The sequence below is a fragment of the Achroia grisella genome, unplaced genomic scaffold, assembly GCF_030625045.1.
Source record: "Achroia grisella isolate CSIRO2021 unplaced genomic scaffold, CSIRO_AGI_Agris_v1 utg660, whole genome shotgun sequence".
NCBI classification, from domain to species: Eukaryota; Metazoa; Arthropoda; class Insecta; order Lepidoptera; family Pyralidae; genus Achroia; species Achroia grisella.
In genome coordinates, this window is record NW_026712984.1 from 252,214 (window position 1) to 267,830 (window position 15,617).

Genomic DNA, 15,617 nt, shown 5'->3' on the forward strand with positions numbered 1-15,617 from the left:
TAATATGATAGACGTAATTAACAAAAACTTACGGTCATTAAGTGCCCTTGGCCAACCTACAGACCATTGGGACACTCTTATTATTTATATTATGTCTAGAAAATTGGATTATACATCTAATTTAAAATGGGAAGAACTGAGAAATGATCGTAATGACGGCGAAACTTTAGAACAATTTTTAAAATTTTTAAACAACAGAGCTGACTTACTACATACTGTACAATATAACAAAAATGCAAATAAAACATATACGCCATATACTAACACAGTTAACAATCAAAAAAATAAAACATTTACAGTTACAACCAACAATAATCGCAGTAATAATTACATTATATCTTGTGCGTTATGCAAACAGAGTCATCACCTTTTTACTTGTCAGTTATTTAGAGATTTGGATGTGGATACTCGCATACAAAAAGTTAATGGTTACTCCATATGTCAAAACTGCTTGCGTCCAGGACATAAAGAAAATAAGTGTAAATTATCACATTGTAAATATTGTAAGGAGAAACATAACACACTGTTGCACAAAGATGTACATACTGAAACTATACATTCAGAAAATGTTGTCTTATCAACAAATATTGTTCAAACGTCTTCTCAGTCACACATTTTATTATCCACAGCATTGGTGCAAGTGTCAGACGCTCAAGGACGACATACTGCGCGTTTGCTGTTGGATAATGGAAGTACTTCTCACTTCATCACACGGCAGCTCTGCGAGAAGCTGGGTCTCGTAATACGTAACACCAATTCCACCATATCTGGTATTAATAACCAGCTTACCGTAAGTGCAGAGTCTTGCAATCTCACTATTAAATCTCGGTCTAGTGATTATGGGGTGCGTCTTAACTGTTATATCTTGCCTAATATAACTCAGTCATTGCCCTCAACATACATAAATACCGATATACAACTTCCCCTGGAATTCAGTTAGCTGATCCGTCTTTCAATGTTCCAAATGCGGTTCAAATCCTAGTCGGAGCTGAAATATTTTGGGATGTCTTAGGTTCTAATACTATAAATCTCGGCAAGCGACAACCTAAGCTTCAGGAGACTAAGTTAGGTTGGATTGTGACAGGCGTGATTCACCAGGACCCAGTGACACATAATCGTAATACCAAAATAATACGCCAAAACCCATCATGCTTTCTCACACAATGCGAAAATACACAATTGACTCGCTTTTGGGAGCTTGAGTCCGTATCTCCCAGGTATTCTCAGTCAGCAGAAGAAAGGTTTTGCGAAGAAAGTTTCAATAATAATACACGGCGTGATAGTCGAGGTAGGTTTGTTGTAACTATACCACTCAAGGAGTCCCCTGAGGTGTTGGGCGACTCATACATGAAAGCACGGAGTCAATTCCTTTCTCTTGAACGTCGACTGCAACGCGATGAGACCCTGAAACAAAGGTACGCAGATTTCATGCATGAGTACATTCTACTAGGACACATGGAAGAAAATAAACAAAAAACCGAAAGTAAATCATATTACTTACCTCACCATGGAATCACACGGGAATCCAGCTCCACTACGAAGCTACGTGTTGTCTTCAACGCTTCAGCGTCGACCTCTACCGGTAAATCATATAATGAAATACAATGTATAGGCCCAGTTGTACAAGAGGACCTCTATTCTATTCTTCTTAGATTTAGGCAACATAAATACGTAGTCACTGGTGACATCGAAAAAATGTATAGAGCTATCTTAGTTACACCCGAACAACGTTCATTACAACAAATATTATTTCGATTTAATACGTCAGACCCTTTAAAGTGTTATAAATTAAATACGGTGACTAATGGCACCGCGTCGGCACCGTATTTAGCAACCAAATGTCTGGCATCACTAAGTAACGCTTGCTCTGATCGTCACGCTTCACTTTCAATACAGAGAGATTTTTATGTGGATGATTATTTGAGTGGGAGATACCATTGAATCCATTAAAAAACAATGTCAAATTGTAAAGGAAGTATTAGAATCTGCTCATTTTAATTTACGTAAATGGCAATCAAATAATATAGATTTGTTACGGTCAATTACCACCGATAAAAAGTTAATTGATACAGAAAAATCATTAAATTTAAATCAATATCAGCCATGTAAAACTCTCGGTCTGAATTGGGATACTATTTCTGATATGTTTTTGTTTACTATTCAAATAAAGAACAATGACGACAAAATAACGAAACGTAATGTCCTATCTCTTACAAGTCAGGTCTTTGATCCGCTTGGCTTGTTGGGTCCATGCACAGTCCGAGCTAAACTGATCATACAACAGTTATGGAAAATTCAATGTGGCTGGGATGATGAAATTCCAGAAGCGATAAAAAAAGAATTCATAGATTTTATCGATTCCTTACCTTTGTTAAATTCATTGCGCATTAGTATCCTCTACATTAAAATCATCGATCGAAATACATACATTTACAGATGCTTCAGAACTCGCTTATGGTGCCTGTGTGTATGTTAGGGTAATGACTGATGAAAAGGTATATGTACACTTATTAACTTCCAAAAACAAAGTAGCCCCTGTAAAACCGACTACAATCCCACGACTGGAACTTTGTGCAGCTCTGCTGGGGTCAAGATTATTTACAAAGGTTATACATTCACTTACTTTACAGTTTACGCGCTGTTTCTTTTGGAGTGATTCCATGATAGTACTGGGGTGGCTGAATGCTTCAACTAGTCAATTAAAACATTTTGTTCGTAATCGCGTTAACGAAATTCAGGAAACCACGAGTGGACATAAGTGGTGTTACGTACCGTCACAAGACAATCCGGCAGACCTGGTTTCTCGTGGCGTGAGGTCTGAATCCATCAGTATGTCAGAATTGTGGTGGTCGGGCCCTACTTTTTACATACAAAGACAATCACGATACCGAAACAACCTAACACATCAGTTACACATTTACCAGATATCTCACTACACACAAAAACATACACGCTAATAAGTACAGACATACATACAAAAACACACACAAACGGAGACACACATTTACAAAATAATTCCATATATTTATTTATACTTAAATCATCAAATTATACAAAATTAATTAGAATTGTTGCATACATAAAACGATTTATTAATAATTGTAAAAAATCAAACCTTAAAATGAATAATTGTTTATGTACTACAGAATTAAAAGCATCAGAATATATAATTTTAAATATTTGTCAACAGGCAATGTTTCCTCATGAATATAACATTTTAAGGGGTAATAGAATTCTTGAAAGGAGGAACAGATTGAATAGTTTATCTCCATTTATTGATGCTAATAATTTAATTCGAGTTGGTGGTCGCCTTGCTAACTCATATTACTCATACGACATTAAGCATCCTATTTTATTATGTAGCAAGCATCATATTACGAAAGTGCTTGTTAAAATGTATCATGTAAATTTACTACATGCTGGACCCCAACTTTTATTAGCAAACTTAAGACTGAATTATTGGATTTTAAACGGTAGAAATTTAGTAAAAATAATTGTTAAAAGATGCATAAAGTGTTTTAGATTTAATCCTCGACATTTTCAGCCTAAAATGGCAGATTTACCATCATCGCGGTCCCAACTTGATTATCCATTTCAAAATACAGGTATAGATTATGCAGGACCAATATTAATAACAGATAGGAAAGGTCGAGGTGGAAGGCTCACTAAATCTTACATATGTGTCTTTGTCTGTTTTGCAGTGAAGGCACTACACTTGGAGCTGGTGACGGACCTCACAAAGCAAGGGTTTTTATTAGCTTTAAATCGATTTATGGCTCGCCGTGGCAAGCCTTCTACTATACATTCTGACAACGGCACCTCCTTTGTAGGTGCTTCTAATGAAATCAAACGAATGCTTGATAATTGCTCAGGTGACATCACACAGCAAGGCATAGAATTTAAATTTATCCCTCCTTACACGCCCCATTACGGAGGTCTTTGGGAAGCATCCGTAAAAAGCGTGAAATATCATTTACGTAGAATTCTTTCTCTGTCTCATTTAACGTACGAAGAAATGTCGACTTGTCTGATTCAGATAGAGGCTGTTTTAAATTCGCGTCCACTTACCCCTTTATCAACAAACCCTTCGGATCTTTCCTACCTTTCACCTGCCCATTTCCTTATTGGACGGTCTCTCACATCACTTCCGTGTCCTCAGGTCACCGATGCCAACATCAATCATCTACAACGCCATGACAGGATCGAGAAGATGAGACAACATTTTTGGAAAAGATACACTAACGAGTATATATCTACTCTCCAACAGAGAACAAAATGGCAGTCATCAGAGGGAGAGGAAATGAAGGTTGGAGCCATGGTCATAGTCAAGGACAAAGTGCAGCCACCGCTCCTTTGGTTATTAGGGCGGATCACAAAGTTATCTGGCTCTGACACTACAATATAGATTCGTACGAAGACAGGCATCATCACGAGGGCATACAACAACATATGTGTACTTCCCATCTATTGAATGGCATAGCATTCAACGTCCGGGAGTATGTTCATTACACGGCACTCTGATCAACCAGCAGCGCGACCAACGGGGTCCGTCCGGAGGACACCGACAATACCCGAACGGAGCCGACCGCCACTTGTGCATAGTACGGCGGCAAAGTTACACCTTATTTTATAATCTTGTAAAGAATCAGCAATTAAACTATTTATCAACATATGTATTATTGGAGCTGCTGAAGCTCCAACATGCTCACTAAACGATTACTTGAATGACGAGCGTGCATGGCAATCGTTTTCATGTTCGGGATTTTCATTTAACGTTAGACATAGACACCTATATAGTTATATACCTATGCATTGTAAATAAACTGGATTTAAAAAAAAAAGTAATTCAATTGAGTTTCTTGCCAGTTCTTCTCAATTGGATCTATATACCGAACAGGACGGTAGGGAAAAAAATTCTAATGTAAAAACTTGACGTTCATAAGCGGGTAAAATGTTCTACATGAAAAAATGATTTTTGAATTTGAATTTGAATTTGAATACACTACTAACAAGTATTTGCTAAACAGGACTCCGCTCAGCATATTGCTGCAGCCGAAGCTACAACGCTGATTTTCAGACGAGCCCTTAGGGTAAATAAAATAGATAATAAACGAAATTATAGAAAATAATAATAGTTAATCATCTTAATCTTAATCCTAATCATTACATAGTATAAAACAAAGTCGCTGTCGCTGTCTGTCCATCCCTATGTATGCTTAAATCTTTAAAATTACGCGACGGATTTTGATTCGGTTCTTTTTAACAGATAGAATGATTCAAGAGGAAGGCTTATATATATAATACATGTACACCCGGACGAAGTCGGGGCGAGTGACTAGTAATATTATAAACGCGAAAGTTTGTAAGTATGAATGTTTGTTACTCTTTCACGCAAAACCTACTGAACGGATTTTGATAAAATTTACAGGAATATAGCTTATGTATCTGAATAACATATAGGCTATATTTTATATTATTAGAAATTTTACGTGTGTGAAACCGCGTGCACAGCTAGTTTATTTGTATTTGGAAAACTAAGATTTACAAACACAATACTAGTGTTGCCCACTCATTGCCAGCTAGGCCACGCTGTGTTGGATCGACTGTAGAGATCTCTCTTAGAGATTAGTCCAGCGTTGCTCACATTGTTTTTAATTAGGATTATTACCGAACTTCAAAGAATATATGTAATAATAAACATAATTAAAACAGATTGCCCATTTACAGGTTTTCACAGATACATACAAAACTAACAATAGCATATTTTATCAAAAAATCTTATGAAAGGGGCTGAAATAAGGGATGAAAGTTTATAATATTGAAATAACCGTTTTTTACTACACATGCATATGAATATAAATACGGTATGTACACCAAAATAACAATTTTTACAATTCTTGTCTGTCTGTCTGTTCCGGCTAACTCTGAAATGGCTGGACCGATTTTGACGGGACTTTTTTGGCAGGTCACTGATGTAATAAAGAGTAATTCGGGCTACTTTTATTTTAGAAAAATAAAATAAAATTCCACGCGGACGAAGTCATGTATACAGCTAGTTAAAAATAAATCAACAAAAGTTCAGATTTAGACGACACAAACATAACAATATGCAAAAATGCAGTCGATTTGAGTACATTCATATTTTAATGTTGAACAAAAAACAATATTTAATTAATATTAGTCATACGCAGCCAAGGATATCAAGATTCTATGTGACCAATCACAGTCATCAGTCATCAGTCACAATCAGTCTATTCTATGTGACCAATATCCTCATGTGCTTTAATATACGCATATTGTATTTTAGAAATATAACGTTCAATTTCACGCGTTCAAAGTCAGCTAGGTATATAATAAAACTGTAATTAAAAATAGTATAATAGGTACTTACATCAATCTTGCCTTGCTTGACGAGAAACTCTGGGGTTTCTGGCATGATGAGGAAAATGAAGAACACAATAGCTGGCACAAGCAGACCGATCCACAACAATGCATTCACTGATAGTAGATCCGCGCACACATAACTCGCGAGGTAACCTATATTCCTGGGTAACGTAAAGATACCAAAACTTAAGTTTATATAAATAATTGAAATTCGGTTATAATTAATTTAAATTACAAGTTATATTAAGGTTATTAAGGTATAAGGCGTTATTAAGGTATAAGGCGTTATTAAGGTATAAGGTTATTAAGGTATAAGGCGTTATTGAGGTATAAGGTTATTAAGGTATAAGGCGTTATTAAGGTATAAGGCGTTATTAAGGTTCTATCATCAAATACTATTAATTCTATGCTTATGTGTTTCAAATACATAATAATGTATGTAATACATTTTTATGTTAAACTAGTTGTTCTTGCGATTTCGTCCGGGTGGAATTTATTTCTATACTGTATTCAAATTTCAAATTCAAAATATCTTTATTCATGTAGGTCTATTACAGACTCTTATGATATGTCAAATCTACCGTATATATATATCGAGATGAGAAGAACTGACAAGAAACTCAGCTCGTAATTTTTTTCAAATAATTATATAAGTATTTTTCTAAAATTAATATAAAAATCTACAATAAAAGTAGCCTGAGTTAGCCTAAGTCCCGTCAAAATATGTCCAGCCATTTTATATATATAGACAGAAAATATATATATTCATATGCATGTATATATATATTACAAACAGACAAATTTCATTTATATATATACATAGATATATAGATTTAAAAAAAATATTTTAGTATTCTGCACTTCTTCTCTATATAAATTGCGAAATTTCATATTCCTCCGTTCGCCTAATTTTCGTAAAAAGGGGTACAAATATTTTGCTTCACGTAATAATATAAGTAATGATACTAGCTGTTAACCGCGACTTCGTCCGCGTTCATTTAACTTTTTTTTTAATTAAATAAATTTCACATAGTAGTGTCCGCCCGCAACTTTATCTACGTATGTATCTATAAATATATTGACGGCCTCGGTGGTCTAGCGGTTTAGCACGTCGCATTACGTCCGATGGTCGCAGGTTCGATTCATCGGACGGTCTTTATTGTTATATTAAAAGAATTATGTTAATAATTTTAACTATGCTATGATCACATAACAACTCGTAATATTGATACTGCCTACTTTCTGATTTCCTCACGTCTTGACCTATCATTATACTTTAAAATTATATTAGGTTGTTCGGAAAGTAATTTCTTACTTACTTGATATTTAAAAGGGTACCAATCAAAAACTACTGCGTAGCATTAATTGTATTTTTCACACACAAGCCTTGCTATATGAGCTCTCAAAGCAAAAAAAAATTATACGCTTTAAGTGTGAAGTTGAGTGCAAAAAATATAATTAAATCCTAAGTTAGGAAAAAACGAAATTACTTTCCGAACAACCTTATACCTTATGTGTTATTCTGCTGTGTATAATCGCATTATTAAAATTCCCTTTTAAGATTTCCCTTTTCAACGAATTGTATAATATGGAGTACTATTATCTATTGTATAATTACTGCTGTCAAAAATTAGGTATAGAGGAAGAAAATCTCCAAACATGGTAACCGATTCTATAGAGAAATAATTAGATACGTATTAGCTTAATTCTTTTGTTATAAAAGATTCATTACGTCCAACAAAAATACATTAAAATAACAAAAGTTACCTATATGTACTTAGTTGTGAAACTATTGTAGTTTGTACTTAGAATACCACATTGATAATCAGTTCTGTGCTTCGTTTTTTATATTTCTATACGGTTTAATCTGACTGCTTATATGTCTGAATAATTTTGTAAAGGAATACTGAAATCTCGTCTGTTTAAAATAAATTTGTATCACAATGTATCCATTGTTGTCAGATTGTGCTTTATTTATGTATTTTATGTGGATTTGGAAATTTTCCTATGCTCTAGTGAATTGTTTTTTTGCGACTATTCAGAGGTTGTTAACCTTAGAAGGCCTTTACTGCTTTTTACTGAAATGGGACATGTACAAAAGGGGCACATAATTATTATGAGTAGAATTGGGGCCTAAAGATGATTAGTTATATGATTTTTTTTAGTGGATGACAATGGAATGGTGCACCCGCCTGCGCTAACGGTTTACGCTGGCGGGGCACCAGTGGAGGATGATAGGATGAACATGAGGTCAGGTCAGTTAGCCCATCGTAATAAATTCACCGGGAATTCATCACGATGGTTTCCAGGGGGAAACGCGTGGAGGTCAACCGGACACCTTCTCCCCTAGTTAGATGATTTAGTTGTGGGGACTAGTGACACTTCCACGTGGTCCTCTCTGGAGACTATTGTAGTTAATTTCCGGTGATATTATCACGATGGGCTAACTGACCTGAACTTATGTTCATCCTATCAACCTCCAGTGGTGCTTCGTCAGTTTATCCCGCTAGCACAGGTCAAACCATGGTATTATTAAAATATACTAGGTATGTACAGGTTAATAATGAAAAACCGTAAAAAATAGTTCATGATCTTATACTTCGCCTATATACGTCACAAGCACCTGAGGACTATACCCTGTAATATTTTTTTTTTTTTTTATACCACTTAGGTGGCAAACAAGCATACGGCCCATCTGATGGTAAATGGCTACCGTAGCCTATGGACGCCTGAAACACCAGGGGTGTCACATACGCGTTGCCGACCCTTAAGAAACCTTAATATACCCTTCTTGAAAACCCCCATGCTGTAGTCTCTCGAGAAAACCTCGGCAGGTAGTTCATTCCACAATCTAAGTGTACGCGGGAGGAAGCTCCTCTGAAACCGCACTGTACGAGACCACTTAGGTTCCAGCGTGTGGGGATGAATTCCCTGTCGATGGCGAGCGGTGCGATGGTAAAAGGTAGCCGTAGGCATCATGTCAAACAATTCATCAGAACACAGTCCATTGTATATTCGGTAGAACACACAAAGCGATGCGAAGTCTCGCCTCAAGCTAAGTGGTTCGATACCGTTAGAGAGATTGGGATCATCGACAATTCTCATAGCACGTCTCTGAACCGAGTCAAAAGGACCGAGCTGGTATCCAGGTGCTCCTGCCCAAAGATGAGAGCAGTACTCCATGTGCGGCCGAACTTGCGACTTATACAATAGAAGTCTCTGGTTCGCAGTGAAGTACCGCCTCGCTCTATTCAGCACACCGAGCTTCTTGGACGCCAGCTTGACCTTTTCTTCGAGATGACTACGGAACTCAACTGTGCTAGAGATGTCGACACCGAGAATCCCAATGCTCTTAGAGATGGTAATGGACGTGTTCTGGAATTGCGGAGCCACAGCAAAAGGGGTTTTCTTAGCGGTGAACGCGCAGGCTTGTGTCTTGGTAGGGTTGAATTGAACTAAGTTCAATCGCCCCCAATCGGAGACTCTGGTGAGAGTACTCTCGATTTCAGACACAAGCTGTTCGCGCTTTGACTCCACAACGGAAAGAGGGATGTTCGCACGGCCCGTGTAAGACGCGTCCCCAGTACTGTCATCCGCATAGCAATGAATGTCAACCGTAGTTAACAAATCATTAATATGCAGCAAAAACAGTGTCGGGGAGAGAACAGAGCCTTGCGGGACGCCAGCGTTAATGTCCATGCTATTGGAGCAACTACCGAAATCACTGCCATCCTTCAAAATAAGACACAACTTATGTAAGAAAGAGTGGTAGACCACCAGAGGCAAACCACTGTAGAAGTCTAAATCTTTGTGATAGGCAGAAATAATAGATCTAATTTAAAATTTTCCGCAAGGTTTATATCATACTAGCTGTCGTCCGCGGCTTCGCTCGCATTAAGAAGTATTATTATATTATTAGGTATAGTTTTTGCGGCTTTACAGTACTTTTGTACAAACTTTCAACCCCTATTTTATCCCCTTAAGGGTGGAATTTATCAAAATCCTTTCTCAGCGGATGCCTACGTCATAACATCTACCTGCATGCCAAATTTCAGCCCGATCCGTCCAGTGGTTTGGGCTGTGCGTTGATAGATCACTATGTCAATCACCTTTGAGTTATATATATTTAGATTGCTCTAAATAAGTAAAAATAAGCAAAAATTTACCGAGCAACTGATATTTTATATTTATTTATTCAGTAACAATTTAAACTACTTCTGTTATTACCTAGAAAAACCAAATCGATGCAATCTTGTATCGGGCACTGTACAGTCTTGACCAGATTACGTGTTTTGTTTAATAATACTACAGAATACATAATAGTCTACTAATAATACCTATAAATAGATAGAAACTAGTTTCATTGTAGAAAATGTACCTAAATATTTACATAAATACATAATGGCTTACGATCTACCTATGTATTTATGTTATTTAGAATAGAATTTGATTTTCTAAATAGAAAATAAAATTGATATCGGATATTAGTAGAAGAACTTAACCACTTATTTTAATAATATAAACTTTAATAACCCATAGAGTAGCTGAGAAACTCGACGAGGTGCAGCAATTTGAATCTTAAAATGATTTTCTCATTCGAAAATATAACTAATATTGTACATAAAGAAGCAAAGAAATGTTTATTTAAATAAAACTATGCCTAACTAGCTGAGCTGTGTAACATCGTTTGCTATGTCAGTCCTAGTGATAAAAGTAGATTTTAAGTTGAAGTTACGCGGGTCAGCCAGTCAAGCATACGACCCATCTGATAGTAAACGGTTACTGTAGACTATAGAAGCTACATATCCACATAAAAATAAAGGCTTGGCAACGCGCACGTGACACGCGCCCCTGATGATTCAATCGTTATTGGAACCTTATATAATACTAACTGTGTCCGCGACTTCATCCACATGTAATATTGACCTTGATGAAATAAAGAACATATATTCAATAATGTAATACAAAAAAGTTTTATCATTTTAGCTTCAAAAATGACGATATTCCTTACAAACTTCCTCTCTACATCTCCCCTTTCTACCCTTAGAACTCTTATTTGCAAAGTATTTAAAAAGTAGCCTATGTCTTTCCTTAGACTATCTGTGTGCCAAATTTTATTTAAATCGTTTCAGTAAGTTTGGCGTGAAAGCAAGATAGACAGACAGACAAACAGACAGAGTTACCTTCGCATTTATATTAACAGTCAGGATTAGTAAATTAATGAATGTATTTAAAAGAAACTCACCTATTTAGTATAAGTAGAGAGCCTAATGCACCTCGTAAGTCAATATCACTGATCTCCTTGAGGTATATAGGGAGTACTATGTAGCAGGCAGAGCAAGGTATCCCAGCTACTGCGCGAGCTAGGATCAACGCCCACGGTTCCAGACATAGCAACTTTATCTGCCAATATATCTGGGGAAAAGAAAATAGTAGTAGTAGAAAAAAAACATTACAATAGACACTGCATCGTCAATTGTTAACCCCGTTCTAAAAAGCAGTTGTGCGCTAGACTGTTGATATTTTTTAACGTTGTAATAATATCTTCCGAAGGTTGTGTTAAAATGTGCCTTGAAAGGATTACGCCAAGAATATTGGCCCTAGCGGTGGATAAAGACGGAAGGGCTTGTATAAAAGTGTAATGTTATTTGACAATTTCACTGGTAGATACTGCGTCGAGGTCCAATTTTTTCTCGGGATTAAAAAGCAGTCGGGCACTATAGTGTTGAAAGAATAATTAATCTTATATCTAATAAGAAGTGATGGGCCCTAACGGGGGATAGAAGTGGAGGGACGTGTATAAAAAATTAATATTATTTAGTGAACTGTAGAAGTAATAATGAGTACAGCGAGTGATATGTGATAACATAATGTTTTTTTTTTTTCGGACTACTGTAATGCTGTTGGCCGCAGCTGGCCTTTACAGCTTCACCGGACGTTAGGGGACGAGTACAGATGGAACTCCAAACCCGCGGAAGGACTTATGGAGCGGCTGAAGGCCAACTCCTGCCTGACGGATACGACTTTAGTCTGAGGGACCACTAGGGGTTCGAACCTCGGCTCAGGCCGTCGTAATTTCGATCCCCGTTTGAATTTGACGGGGGATCGGAGGGGTTATAACATAATGTACGTGGCGCTGTTCATATGTACCAGAGGTACATTGTATAAGTCGTCCATATCGTTACCTCAGTCTCGTCTACGTCAGCTGCCCAGCAGCTTGCTTTGTAAGCTGCATTTCCGTTATTAGGCGCAGATTACCCGTGGAATAGGCATTCAAATACCGAGATGTGAGGCATGAAAAAATATGAATACAAAAAAGTTAACTATGACAGTTCAGTTTTTTATATTATTATTAGTATTGTATTCATATTTTTATTTTATATAGGCGACTAAAATTTCTTAGATGAATAAATATTTTTTTAATTAGAATTTGAATAATAGTTAATCAAAATTAGTTGATGTTGGAATCTCCTTCTTATGTTGTCTTAGTCGGTTCGTAAACAACAAAGCAATGATTATTGAATGTAGATAAAAAAGTTAACTGCACAACTGTGAAGAGATCCGTCTAAATAAAAAAATATCAGCTGAACGGAAGTAAACCGTGATCTTTTTAGAGACCCATTTCAATACAATTAAATGCAAATTCTATAGCTATAAGTAAAAAAGGGAAGGAAATAAGGTTTTGTGTGAAAGAATAAAAGAGATAAAGAATTGTTTGGGAGGTAGGTATTTAAATTTTCTTAATTTAAGTATTGCATCTGCTCGGTCTACCTGTCAACCTGTTTCATTTTGTACACATGTTATAAACATGAGATTTTGAGTATTATTAGACGCGTTACAAAAAAACAATTTAAATTTTAATTAACAAATAACTTATATCATAGTCAAAATTTAATTTTATATCGACAGCACACGCCATCTTCAGACACAAAAAAGTATTTCAATCGTATTATAAAAAATATAACAAGAACTACAGGTTGGACATCGAGTTGAAAAAAACTCAAAATCGATTTTCGTAGTAAAAAGTTATTAGGTAACACACATAAAAAATGACACGAATTGATAATTGTTTTTTTAAGTCGGTTGTAAAGGGAGGGGACGCCCTAAGAAAAGATGGATGGATTGTGTGAAAGATGATATGAATAAAAGAAGAGTATGTTTAGATATGACGACCGATAGAGAGCAGTGGAAGAGAATGACATACTGCGCCGACCCCAAATAATGAGATAAAGGCAAGGCAATGATGATGATGATGAAGTCGGTTCAATTTGATTTACTAATATTGCCAAATAAAAATAATAAACTTACAATTAATGATAGGGTTGTGAGAAGAGTCATCATTTTTCTCCCGTATCTGTCAGTCAGGTATCCCATGGGAGCGCCGAAGATGATCGCAGTGATATATGTGACTGACGTCATCCAGGATATGTCAGATGTGGTGTACGGTTCAGGAGATGGAGTTTCAGGTGACTGCAGCACTGAGATCATGGGGGACAGCCACCCCTGAACCATGCCGAAGCTGACCAGCGGGATTGTTACTGAAAAGGAAGATAAAATTGTTTACAAGATGACCCGACTTTACCAAGGTAAAGAGTAGTCCGAAAAAGAAATCAGACTACTGTAATGCTGTTGGCCGTAACTGGCCTTTACACCTTTGCGATTGCAGATGGCACTCCAAACCCGCTGAGGACTTATGGAGCGGCTGAAGGCCAACTCCCGCCTGACGGATACGACTTTAGTTTGAGGGCACCGCTAGAGGTTCGAACCTCGGCTCAGGCCATTGTAATATCGATCCCCGTTTGAATTAGACGAGGGATCAATCGGAAGTATAGTATAAAGTCATCAGAGAGCGTAGAGACATCTATCTCACATAAATCAGTCGCAAACTAAATTGTATTAAATAAAGACAGCCATTCTAGAGGCTCCGGAATAATTGTCCTCTGGAATGTTACGCCTCCATATCCTGTAATATTAAATACTTACTAGCTGCGTTACTATTACAGATGACCCGACCGACCGATTCGTTTGCATCACACTTACTTGAAATTTGTCATTATATTTCGCCAAATTTACATGATATCTTTTTAAATTATAGCCTATGTGTTATTCTTATGTATAATCTGTACTACTGTAAAGTTTAATCAAAATACTTTCAGTAGTTATTGTGTGAACGAGTAACAACCATGCATCCATCCATATTCACAAACTTTCCTGTTTATAATACTAGCTGTGCCGGCGGATTCAACCGCGTGACATTTCTAACCTATCTAGACACGCGGTAGCGTGTCAAGCCGAGTTTCAAGTAAACTGGCAAGTTTGGCAAAGGCTAGTTTTCATATACGAAATATACTGTAGCCTTCGCAAGTTCTAAACATGTTACTTGTAGGTTCCTATTTTAATATTAGTAGTAATTAGCAATCGAAAGTAATAATTGGTATATGAGAACTGGCCAAGTTAGACCTTAGGCTATATTATAGGCTATATTAGGGTATATTATCCTAAGTTATAAGAAGAAATGATATTTTATATTGTTATAAATACATTTCAGGACAGACCATTGAACTTTGGAAATTGGGTGCCAAACCCATTTAGATCTCATCTCTTTTGTCGTAGAAGTCAACAATCAAGGCATATATCATAATATTAAACTCGGCTATCATTTCACATTTATGTTTTTGATGGGATATGTTATACAGATCTTTGTATAAGCAATATTATTGTAAAGTTTTATAAAAGTCCGTTTAGTTGTTTTTGCGTGAAAGAGTAACAAACATCAATTCAACCTTACATCCACATTCGCATACTTTCGCGTTTATAATATTAGTAACACCTCACCATTTATTCGAAATACATCTTATAATATGAGCTACTTGGCGACTGCAATAGATGTACTCAGACTGACGAATGAATGAATCTCTCATAGGGGGGACGGGGCTTATAGTAATGTGGACTGATAACTCCATTGTTAGTAATGTACCATGACAAGTACACCACGTGTTTCCCTCTGGAAACTACCGTGATAAATTCCTGGTGAATATGACCTAACTGACCTGACCTCATGCTGATCTTATCATCCTCCACTGGTGCCCCACCAGCGTGAACTGTTAGCGCAGGCGGACGCACCATTCCATTCATCCATTAAAGAAAAACATATTGTCCAGGCGGGTGTAGGCCTGTTTGCCATTCGAGATTTATAAAACAACGGTATAGAAATATCTAGTAATATGTAAGTA

At 36.6% G+C, this 15,617-nt stretch overlaps 1 protein-coding gene across 1 annotated transcript in view; it reads right to left on the minus strand.

Annotated features, from left to right (window-relative positions):
* Window positions 1-15,617, minus strand: part of LOC131849598 (facilitated trehalose transporter Tret1-like) — a 37,703-nt gene that overhangs the window by 11,300 nt on the left and 10,786 nt on the right. Inside the window, exons 2-4 of the mRNA XM_059199702.1 lie at window positions 13,693-13,922; window positions 11,630-11,799; window positions 6,392-6,545 (exon numbers count right to left, since the gene is read on the minus strand). Of these exons, the coding sequence (XP_059055685.1) occupies window positions 6,392-6,545; window positions 11,630-11,799; window positions 13,693-13,922 (554 nt within the window). The remainder of the gene's footprint in view (window positions 1-6,391; window positions 6,546-11,629; window positions 11,800-13,692; window positions 13,923-15,617) is intronic.